Source organism: Gopherus flavomarginatus, chromosome 4 (genome assembly GCF_025201925.1).
Source record: "Gopherus flavomarginatus isolate rGopFla2 chromosome 4, rGopFla2.mat.asm, whole genome shotgun sequence".
In the NCBI taxonomy this organism is placed as follows: domain Eukaryota; kingdom Metazoa; phylum Chordata; order Testudines; family Testudinidae; genus Gopherus; species Gopherus flavomarginatus.
This window is the reverse complement of record NC_066620.1, coordinates 64,685,119-64,697,199: the sequence shown is the minus strand read 5'-3', so window position 1 is coordinate 64,697,199 and position 12,081 is coordinate 64,685,119. Positions and strand designations below refer to the sequence as shown.

The 12,081-nt window shown below is 41.7% G+C and overlaps 2 protein-coding genes across 2 annotated transcripts in view; both read left to right on the top strand.

Annotated features, from left to right (window-relative positions):
- DNAH8 (dynein axonemal heavy chain 8) overlaps positions 1-12,081 on the top strand; it is a 593,210-nt gene that overhangs the window by 117,426 nt on the left and 463,703 nt on the right. The window contains exons 15-16 of the mRNA XM_050948396.1: positions 10,114-10,190; positions 10,553-10,652. Of these exons, the coding sequence (XP_050804353.1) occupies positions 10,114-10,190; positions 10,553-10,652 (177 nt within the window). The remainder of the gene's footprint in view (positions 1-10,113; positions 10,191-10,552; positions 10,653-12,081) is intronic.
- Positions 1-12,081, top strand: part of LOC127048750 (myb/SANT-like DNA-binding domain-containing protein 2) — a 366,512-nt gene that overhangs the window by 215,552 nt on the left and 138,879 nt on the right. The window lies entirely within an intron of this gene.

The window sequence follows — 12,081 nt, the reverse complement described above, 5'->3', positions numbered from 1 at the left end:
TAAAGCCACCTCTGCCATTGTTAGCTGATGACTTTAAACATTTCCAAGACTTGATGAGTGGATTGCTGACACCTTGCACATTCCCCTGGAAGAATTCTGGGTTTCCCATCGCAAGCTTCTGGATATAGTGCACAGCTCTTCCTCCGCACTGGTTGCACTGAAGATTACTGAATCCCTCCTTGAGCTAGCTTAGTCCATCTAGTAAACTCCAGCAATGTCCCCCACATACATGCAAGCAAGCTGATAAAAAATCCTGGCCTTAATTCTCTCACCCAGCACCAAATTCTTTTGTTGTCGCCCCAGTCAATGAAAGTGGCAGGCAACATTCCCAAAAAGCCATCCCTTATAAGGACCAGAAACCTCCAGACCTTTTTGGTTGTAAGACCTACTTCTTAGCAACATTACAGTTCAGGAAAAATAATCATGAGGTGCTGATGTCAAAATATAATTAACTGAACTATGAGACATTTAATGCATTTATTGACCATTTGCTACAGGAACATCCAGAACAGTTCAGTGTCATAATAAAGGAAGGTCAGCTCTTGGCAAAAACTTCACTGCAGGTTTCACATGATGCTGCAGATACTGCAGCCAGGTCTATTTACAACACAGTAGTGATGAGGTGAGCTTCCTTTTTTCCGTTTTCTGGTTTCCATGAAGATTTACTTTTCGATGGCCAGAAGCTTTTCGCAGATTCCACAGACAACTCACTTAATATCCTAAAGGACTCTATGGCAACACTTAAATCTTTTTGGATATACACCCCTGCAAATAAGAGGAAGTTTAACAGGTCTCTTTTGGCACAAAGATCCTGCCCTGCTCACTCTTCCACCTTCTGCAGGCCACTGGAACCACCAGCTAAGAGGTTGAGATTTTCAAAGAAAAGACCTGCAACTACCTAGATTGTGTCATTCCAGCCTTCAACATTCATAGATTCATAGACTTAAGGTCAGAAGGGACCATTATGGTCATCTAGTCTGATCTCCTGCACAATGCAGGCCACAGAATCTCACCCACCCCACTCCTGTAACAAACCCCTAACCTATGTCTGAGTTATTGAAGTCCTCAAATCGTGGTTTAAAGACCTCAAGGTGCAGAAAATCCTCCAGCAAGTGACCCATGCCCCATGCTGCAGAGGAAGGCGAAAAACCTCCAGGGCCTCTGCCAATCTTCCCTGGAGGAAAATTCCTTCCCGACCCCAAATATGGTGATCAGTTAAACCCTGAGCATGTGGGCAAGACTCACCAGCCAGCACCCAGGAAAGAATTCTCTGTAGTAACTCAGATCCCACCCCATCTAACATCCCATCACAGACCATTGGGCATATTTACCTGCTAATAATCAAAGATCAATTAATTGCCAAAATGTAGGCTATCCCATCATACCATCCCCCCCATAAACTTATCAAGCTTAGTTTTGAAGCCAGATATGTCTTTTGCCCCCACTACTCCCCTTGGAAGGCTGTTCCAGAACTTCACTCCTCTAATGGTTAGAAACTTTTGTCTTATTTCAAGTCTAAACTTCCTAGTGTCCAGTTTATATCCATTTGTTCTTGTTCCACATTGGTACTAAGCTTAAATAATTCCTCTCCCTCCCTGATATTTATCCCTCTGATATATTTATAAAGAGGAATCATATCTCCCCTCAGCCTTCTTTTGGTTAGGCTAAACAAACCAAGCTCTTTCAGTCTCCTTTCATAAGACAGGTTTTCCATTCCTTGGATCATCCTAGTAGCCCTTCTCTCTGCCTGTTCCAGTTTGAATTCATCCTTCTTAAACATGGGAGACCAGAACTGTACACAGTGTTCCAGATGAGATCTCATCAGTGCCTTGTATAACGGTACTAACACCTCCTTATCTTTACTGGAAATACCTCCCCTGATGCATCCTAAAACCACATTAGCTTTTTTCATGGCCATATCACATTGGTGGCTCTTAGTCATCCTGTGATCAACCAGTACTCCAGGGTCCTTCTCCTCCTCTTTTACTTCCAACTGATTTGTCCCCAATTTATAACCAAAATTCTTGTTATTAATCCCTAACTGCATGATCTTACACTTTTCACTATTAAATTTCATCCTATTACTATTACTCCAGTTTACAAGGTCATCCAGTTCTTCCTGTATAATATCCCGGTCCTTCTCTATGTTAGCAATACCTCCCAGCTTTGTGTCATCCGCAGACTTTATTAGCACATTCTGACTTTTTGTGCCAAGGTCAGTAATAAACAAATTAAATAAGATTGGTCCCAAAACCGATCCCTGAGGAACTCCACTAGTAACCTCCTTCCAACCTGACAGTTCACCTTTCAGTATGACCCGTTGTAGTCTCCCCTTTAACCAGTTCCTTATCCACCTTTCAATTTTCATATTGATCCCCGTCTTTTCCAATTTAGCTAATAATTCCCCATGTGGAACCATATGAAATGCCTTACTGAAATCGAGGTAAATTAGATCCCCTGCGTTTCCTTTGTCCAAAAAATCTGTTACCTTCTCAAAGGAGGAGATCAGGTTGGTTTGGCATGATCTACCTTTTGTAAAACCATGTTGTATTTTGTCCCAATTACCATTGACCTCAATGTCCTCAACTACTTTCTCCTTCAAAATTTTTTCCTGCATACTACAGATGTCAAACTAACAGGCCTATAGTTATTCGGATCACTTTTTTCCCCTTTCTTAAAAATAGTAACTATGTTAGCAATTCTCCAGTCGTACGGTACAACCCCTGAGTTTACTGATTCATTAAAAATTTTTGCTAATGGGCTTGCAATTTCTTGTGCCAGTTCCTTTAATATTCTTGGATGAAGATTATCTGGGCCCTCCGATTTCGTCCCATTAAACTATTCAAGTTTGGCTTCTACCTCCGATGCGGTAATATCTACCTCCATATCCTCATTCCCATTTGTCATCCTACCATTATCCCTAAGCTCCTCATTAACCTCATTAAAGACTGAGGCAAAGTATTTGTTTAGATATTGGGCCATGCCTAGATTATCCTCAACTCCACTCCATCCTCAGTGTTTAGCGGTCCCACTTCTTCTTTCTTTGTTTTCTTCTTATTTATATGGCTATAGAACCTTTTACTATTGGTTTTAATTCCCTTTGCAAGGTCCAACTCTGCATGGCTTTTGGCCTTTCTCACTTTATCTCTACATGTTCTGACCTCAATAAGGTAGCTTTCCTTGCTAATCCCTCCCATCTTCCACTCCTTGTAGGCTTTCTGCTTTTTCTTAATCATCTCTCTGAGATACTTGCTCATCCAGCTTGGTCTGCAACTCCTGCTTATGAATTTTTTGCCCTTTCTTGGGATGCAGGCTGCTGCAACTTTGACTTGAAGTAATTCCAGGCCTCCTCCGCCTTCGGATCCCCAAGTTCTTCAGTCCAATCCACTTCCTTAACTAATTTTCTTAATTCTTAATAGTTAGCCCTTTTGAAATAAAAAGCTCTAGTCCCAGATCTGTTTTTGTTTATCCTTCCATCTAGTTTGAGCTGAATTAGCTCATGATCACTCGAACCAAGGTTGTCCCCTACAACCATTTCTTCTATGAGGTCCTCACTACTCACCAAAACCAAATCTAAAATGGCATCCCCTCTAGTTGGTTCTTCAACTACTTGGTGAAGGAATCCATCAGCTATTTCATCCAGAAAAATCTGAGCCCTATTAATATTACTAGCATTTGTTCTCCAGTCTATATCTGTGAAGTTAAAGTCTCCCATGATCACACAATTCCCATTAGTGTTTACTTCATTAAAAACATTAAAGAGATCTCTATCCATATCCAAATCAGATCCTGGCGGTCTGTAGCACACCCCAAGCACTATCTCAGGGGAGGCTCTAGTAGCTTTCTTTCCCAATGTGATTTTTGCCCAGACAGACTCTCTTATCCCTTCCATCACTTCTTATTTCTTTACAGTTTACCTCATCATTGATATACAATGCTACTCCACCACCTTTGCCTTTATTTGTGTCTTTCCTAAACAGCACATAGCCTTCAATACCTGTACTCCAGTCATGACTACTATTACACCATGTTTCTGTTATCCCTATAATATCCGGTTTCACTTCCTGCACCAGTAGCTCTAGTTCCTCCGTTTTGTTACCTAGGCTCCTCGCATTCGTGTGCAAACATCTTAATTTTTGCCATTTGGCTTCACTGACATTCTTTACCCAATTAGGCACAGACATTCTACCACCAGTATCACCTATTAGACTGGTATCTACACTACGCTTCCTCCTTATGTCCATTCTCCTACCCATGGCTGTATCCTTTCTTACTTTGTTTTCTTCCCTCTCAATGTTAAATTCCGGCATGGAGATTACCTAGACATCTCCCAACCATCTCCCCCAAATTTCTAGTTTAAAGCTCTCTTAATCAGTTGTGCCAGCCTCCATCCTAGAAGTCTATTTCCTCCTTACTCATTTGAAGTCCATCCCGAGAGAACAGTCCTCTGTCCATGAATGCTTCCCAGTGGCCATACATCCCAAAGCCCTCCTTATAGCACCACTGTCTGAGTCATCTGTTGATCGCCATGATCTTGTCACACCTTTGTTGCCTTTCTCTAGGAACAGGCAGAATCCCACTGAAGATCACCTGAGCCTCGATTTCCTTAAGCATCTTCCCCAGTCTGGCATAGTTTCCCGTGATATGTTCCAGCGAGAATCTAGCCATATCATTTGTTCCCACATGAAGGACAATCAGCGGATTCTTTCCCACTTCCATTAGGATCCTTTTCAGCCTAAGGTCCACATCCCGTATCTTAGCACCCGGCAGACAGCATACTCTTCTGTTCTCTGGATCAGCTCTAGTTACAGGCCTGTCTATTCTTCTCAGTAAGGAGTCCCCAATCACATAGACCTGCCTTTTCCCGGTGACAGTGCGATTCTCCGGTCTATCCCCTGTTCCTTCTGGCTGCAAGTCCTCCCGATTTCTATTGTCCCTTGCAATCCTCCGCAACCCATCCAGTATCCTCCTTGGGCTCATATTTGGTGTTGTCTCCATTGACTCTTCGCCTCTTCCTATAGGACTAGCTGCTGTTCTCTTCTTCCTTGCCCTCTCACCTTCAGCGACCACCTGCTGTGCCCCTTCTTCATTTTCCAACTCTGCAAACCTGTTCCTGAGTTCTATTTCTCCTTCACTGGTCCGTCTTTTCTTCTGCCTGGTTTTCTTAGTCACATGCTTCCACCGTCCACTTTCCTCACCCAGCAGTCTCCCCTCAGAATTCTTTGGTCCTGCTTCCATCTGCAAGTCTGAGCTTTTCCCTTCAGCCTCCTCATGTCCTTTCTCCGTCATCCGCTTGAACCCCCTTCTAAACTTGACCAGAGTTTCCACCTGCATCCCCAGTCCTCAGATCTTTTCTTCCATAAGCTCTATCAGGCGGCACTTCATGCAGATGAAACTCTTTTCAAGTACCCCCTCCAGGATCATGTTCATGACGCAGCTTCCACATCCAGTCATCCTCATTGTATCTTTCACTGCTGCCTCTGTATAGGACATAACCTTCCCACCTCACACTTGTTAGTCCAGGAAACACAAACCAAAGCATACCACCACAACCTACAGCAAAACAAACCCCCAACAGCTACCAGAACGGCAGAACACCATCCACTCCCTTCACTAGCCTGTCTATTCCTCTGCGTAGGTCTCTTAGTCTCCCCCGCAAACTCCCTATGTACACTCCCACTGAAACTCCCCTGTTGACAGCTCAGTTTGCTGGCTCCTGTGCCGCTGCAGCTGTCTATGCCGCTGCCTGACTGGCTGGCTGGCTATCTTTATAGGACCCCTGAGCAGAGAAGCCCACCCGCCCCCCAGTCAGGGCTCAGCTTCTCTCTCAGCACACTGCCCCTAGCAGCCTCCACACATATAAACTACAAAATACAATACACAAAATACAAAAACCTTCTCCTCCAACAGAACTCCCACTGAAACGCCCTGTTTACAGCTCTGTTTGCTGGCTCCTGTGCCGCTGCAGCTGTCCAAGCACCAGTTCTGATGGTTCGGTCAAGAGTCCAGACCACTTAATGACCAGGTTTTCTCTGCTGCAAAGCACAAACCCCCTTCCTCTGTGTGGGCACTACTTCTCTCTGTTTCATCAAGCATGGGAGACTATAACATCAGACAAACAGGCATTGAAAGCCATTAGTTTGGGTTGTATTGTCCAATTTACTTCCATCATGCCCTTCCAACCCTCTTCTCTGTCCCTCTTTAGGGATCCCTCTCAGAATCATTTGCTGACACATGAGATTTCATTGCTTCTAAGTCTAAGAGGCATAACACCAGTCCCATTCAACACAAGGGAAAAGGATTCTATTCGAGATACTTTCTGATACCCAAGAAAAACAGGGATTGGAGGCTGATATAAGATTTCAGACAATTGAAGAAGCATGTCAGACATCTGAAATTCAGGGTAAGTGTCCCTAGCAGCTATAATTCTCTCCCTGGCTAGGTATACCATTCCTTACCCATCCTGGATAATAGCCATTAATGGACTTTAACCTCCATGAATTTATCCGGGTCTCTTTTAAACTCTGTTGTAGTCTTAGCCTTCACAACCTCTTCAGGCAAGGAGTTCCACACGTTGACTGTGCGCTGTGTGAAGAAGAACTTCCTTTTATTTGTTTTAAACCTGCTGCCTATTAATTTCATTTGGTGGCCACCGCCTCCCTAGGTAACCCCTTCCAGTGCTTCACCACCCTCCTAGTGAAATAGTTTTTCCTAAAATCCAGTCTAGACCTCTCCCACTGCAACTTGAGGCCATTGCTCCTTGTTCTGTCATCTGTCATCACTGGGAACAGCCTAGCTCCATCCTCTTTGGAACCCCCCTTCAGGTAGTTGAAGGCTGCTATCAAATCCCCCCTCACTCTTCTTTTCTGCAGACTAAATAAGCTCAGTTCCTTCATAAATTATGTGCCCTAGCCCCCTAATCATTTTCATTGTCCTCTGCTGGACTCCCTCCAATTTGTCCACATCCCTTCTGTAGTAGGGGCCCCAAAACTGGACACAATACTCCAGATGTGACCTCACCAGTGCTGAATAGAGGGGAATAATAACTTCCCTCGATCTGCTGGCAGTGCTCTTACTAATGCAGCCCAATATGCCATTAGCCTTCTTGGCAATAAGGGCACACTGTTGACTCATATCCAGCTTCTCGTCCACTGTAATCCCCAGTCCTTTTCTGCAGAACTGCTGCTTAGCCAGTCAGTCCCCAGCCAGTAGCAGTGCATGGGATTCTTCTGTCAGAAGTCCAGGACTCTGCACTTGTCCTTGTTGAACCTCATCGGATTTCTTTTGGCCCAATCCTCCAATTTGTCTAGGTCACTCTGGACACTACCCCTACCCTCCAATGTATCTACCTCTCCCCTCAGCTTAGTGTCATCTGCGAACTTGCTGAGGGTGCAATCCATCTCATCATCCAGATCATTAATGAAGATGTTGAACAAAACCGGCCCCAGGACAGACCTCTGGGGCACTCCTCTTGATACTGGCTGCCAACTAGACAGCGAGCCGTTGATCACTACTCGTTGAGGCTGATGATCTAGCGCGCTTTCTGTCCACTTTATAGTCCATTCATTCAATCCATACTTTTTTAACTTGCTGGCAAGAATAATGTGGAAGACCGTATCAAAAGCTTTGCTAAAGTCAAGGTATATCAGGTCCACTGCTTTCCCCATATTCACAGAGCCAGTTATCTCATCATCGAAGGAAATCAGGTTGGTCAGGCATGACTTGCCCTTGGTGAATCCATGTTGACTGTTCCTGATCACCTTCCTCTCCACCAAGTGTTTCAAAATGGATTCCTTGAGGGCATGCTCCATGATTTTTCCGGGGACTGAGGTGAGGCTGACCAGTCTGTAGTTTACTGGATTCTCCTTCTTCCCTTTTTTAAAGATGGGCACTATATTTGCCATGAATAGGCATGAAGAGAGTCTTCAGACACTGGACGTCAGATGGGTCCTCTCTTTTTACATGGATGGGATGAAGTTCTTTAGTACCTCACCTCAGCTATTTATATCCTGTGCAGAGAGAATGAAGGCAATATCAGCTCAAAACTTTCTAATTGGATAACTGCTTGCATATCTCTTGGTTATGAGGTAGCTAACACCTTACTTCCGTGTAAGCTTTCAGCTCATTCCATGAGAACCCAGGCTCCTTCAGTGGCTTTCTTAAGAAGTAAATCTCTATTGGACATCTGTAGAGCAGCAACTTGGTCTTTGGTACATACTTTTGCCAAGCATTATGCCATCACCACTACCTCCAGAGCTGATTCAGACTTTGGGAAAGCTGTGCCGCAATACTCTTTTAAGTAGACTCCAAGTCCCACCAAAAAGTACTAATTGGGAGTCACCTAAGTAGAATAGACATGTGCAATCACTATGCTTTGTGAGGTGTCATTTGAGAAGTCATGATCTCTTGAACATTACTATCTTGTTGAATAATGTGTTACCATTGTATGTGAAGTTATGAAGTTTTGCTCTGTGTGTTACTGAAATATGTTTTGAGTCTGAGATGCCCACAGCTGGCCTTTTGGTGGCAACAAGGGACCAACTAACATCCCCAAGACAGATTTACATTCGGACTAGCCAGCCAGGGGTTGATGGGCCCATTAAGGACCCCACTCTTCCACTGGATCCCTACCGAAGCACATAGACAATGGAGGCCTGGTGTCTCAGCAGGGCACATAAAACATACGACCCCTGACAAGATGTTTGAGACAGTATCTTTCCATGCACATGGTTTGGGCGGCATAAATTGGAGTCTGTAACATCAGCCAAGACCTTTCCCCTCCCATATCTACTCTGAAGGCTACAAAAACACTGGGAAGAAAAAGACTTTGAAGTGTGGAGTTTGGTCCCAAACTGAGCAGGGAATTCAGCCTGTGTATTAATAACTGTGACTTGCTTAGAACACATAGAAAAACTGCTTGATTCAAACCTTGCTTAGTCTGATATAGCAGTCTAAATTCTAAACTTTTTTATTTTTTATTTCTCATGTAACCATCTCTGTGCTTTACACCTAGCACTTATAATCACTCAAAATCTATCTTTCTGTTGTTAATACGCTTATTTTAATGTTTTATGCTTACCAGTGAGTTTATTTAAAGTGCTTGAGGAATCTGCTCAGATTACACAGGCTGATGCATGTTCAGTATCCTTTGATGAAGTGGTGAACTAATTAATGAGTTTGCATTGTTCAAGAGAAGGTCTTGAGCTGCATAAAATGGTATATTTCTTGGGTGCAAGGGTTGGGGGGTTTGCTGGTGTCTCTCTGTATAGTTCATGAGTGGCTTAGAGAGCATTCATGCAATTTTGCTGGGTATGTCCCTGCATGTTGTTGGCTGAGTGATCACAGCACCTAAAGGGGTTTATTGCTTATTACAGCAAGTGGAGTTGCTCTGCCTCTCCTTAGGAAGGTTTAATGGCTTTAGAATTCCAACTACTAGAATTACCTTCGTTGATAGGGTGCCATCTCTTTAAGATCAGGGCAGGTTGGATGCCCTCCCAATGATATATAACAAAGTTATCAGAGTTTTGGTGTAGGTAAGACTTATAGGTACTGCAGTAATGGGTTTAATAAGGGAGCTCAGTTTGGATGTATGGGTTATGTCTTGTTTTGCTGTTATTATTGCTAATAAACTTGGCTTTGGCTTTGTGGCCCTTGAGTCTTAGCAGTCTTCAGGATCTGAGCTCTGGGGTCCAGAAGACTCTATGTTGCACTTCCAGTCACACATTAGGAGCATGGACCCAGGAGTTGAGATCTATTTTATTAATAACTCACCTTTGGAGTAACTGTTGTTACAATTTCTGCTATCAGTAAATACTCAAGAGAAAATATTCAGAGACAATTATGTATATGTTGAACATGCAAATATATATGATTTGAAACAACATAGAAACAGCCATGATTTCTTGTCTTGATCTTCCTTGTTTTCTCTTTCTAGATTGTCATAGTGGTCTTTCTGTATCTTTTTATTACATTAAGAAGGTATAGTTTTTGTAAAATACTCTTATTAAACATGTAGGAAAGCTATAGTAAATTAATACAGAAATATGTAAATTACTAGTCATTAGTCACATCCATAAAATTTAATATAGCTGGAAATACTCATATTTGTCTTAGGTGCAGATACAGACATTTATGAATACCTGTTTTGGAAGAATTTTGTCTTCACAACATTCAGTTCAGCTACTTCAACGGTAATGGAAATTATGCTTACAAAATATTTTTAAGTAGTAATGTTAATTTAAAAATGAATGACCTAGTCTAATACAATGTATTTGTGTCTTTATGGACAATGCAGACTTTGAAAGCCCATGGATGAATACTGGATTTCTAACATATTTTAAACATTCCTCTGTTTCTTAGTTTAATGATAATCTCAGACAGGTTTGGCTAGGATTTATCCTTGGAGCAATTTTTTTTGTCACGCTCTAGTTTTTGCATAGTGCTCATATAACTTTATATATCCCAAAGTTCCATCCTACATTATTAGATCTGCAGAAACATTATTTAAAGGAAATCACTCTAATTTCTTGAATTTGATTATAATCTAATATAGGTTTCAGAAGCTGAATATGCCATGTCTTCAGCAGGAAATAGCACATACTGTTGGACTTATTCTTCAGCATTACGTAGCAGAACTTGAAGCTACTAAAAAGGTAATTCTTTTTTGTGTAATTAGACATTTCAAATAGTGTGTAAGTATAAAATCTCCAATATTTAAATATATTCTAATCTAAAGAGTTCCTAGTTTATTTTTTAGCCTATTTTATTAGTCTTGATTTATTATACTTCTTCCTGCATCTTACCAAAGAAAACATCCTGTCTAAATGTGGGCACACTTTTCCTTTCCAGGCACATCTGGGGGAATGCTCCCTCATGAAGATTTTGCAATTTAAAACTCACCAAAACATTATACTATTATTACATAGGTTGGCAAAATGAAAATATATAATCATATAGCAATAACCATACTTTGGTTTTACATATCAGCTATTAAAACACAAGACCACATTAGCTGTCCAATATATTTTGCCTAGGTATAACATGATGTCTATAAATCTAATTATCCTTTACGCAAGGCCACTTTATACTGTTTTGACATTGTAAAAGGGCTTTAATTATATTTACATCCTACTTTATATTTACATCTGGCCCCTTTACATGACTAAAGTAGTGCAAATGAGAATCAGGCTGTAAGTGTCTAATTGAGTAAACTATTATCCACTACACAGACTGGTTATAACTATTAAATTGGTGTCACTGGTTAGCTCTTTGATTGTTTTAAGGCCAACTATTTATGAATCAAAAAGAGCTTCCCAGGAGAGAATTGGCGGTAGGGGAATCCATCCCTAGTTTGTCGAACCCTAGAAAACATGGAATATGATCAAGTAGGGCCAGATTTTACTTATCTGTAATTTAGCCATGCAGGGAGCAAGGCTTCCTTCCTTCTCTGCTTTGGCACAAAAGAGAGCATGGACTGCCTGTGTAGTACTCCCCGCAACCAGAAATATTGAAACTGTTGAGTACAGAGACATTGGAGATTTTTGTTATCAGTGCCCATTTGGTCAGTGTATGCTTTTTACTGGTATTGTTCTGTTGTGTGTCTGAGTTAATGATTACTCAAGTTTGTCAAATAACAGGCTCAATTGGAATTATTTAATCAAAGATTATTAATCGGAGATTAGTACAGCACTATACAAAACACACAAAGAATAGATGCATTACCACCATTTGATGTGATAAAGAACTGGGTCTGTGTCTCTTCTTCACTGCAACCAGAGGGATGTGCAGTTTCATCCCTCAACTAATTCTAACACCGGTGTCATTATAGAGGGTTCTTAAACAAAGAAAACCTTTTTGCCATAAAATATATATATATTCTGGTGTAATTTCTATATATTCTCAATTTACCTGATTTATGTGTGAAGGCATAATTATTTACAGCTGAGAAGACTTCAAGATAATATCTTTCAGGGGGGTTTTCTTCCCCCAGAATCATTCTTCCCTACTGATTCTCTAATAGGAAACATGTACAGTAACAAGACTATCTACAGTTCTATAGACATGGAATTGCCACGGATTATT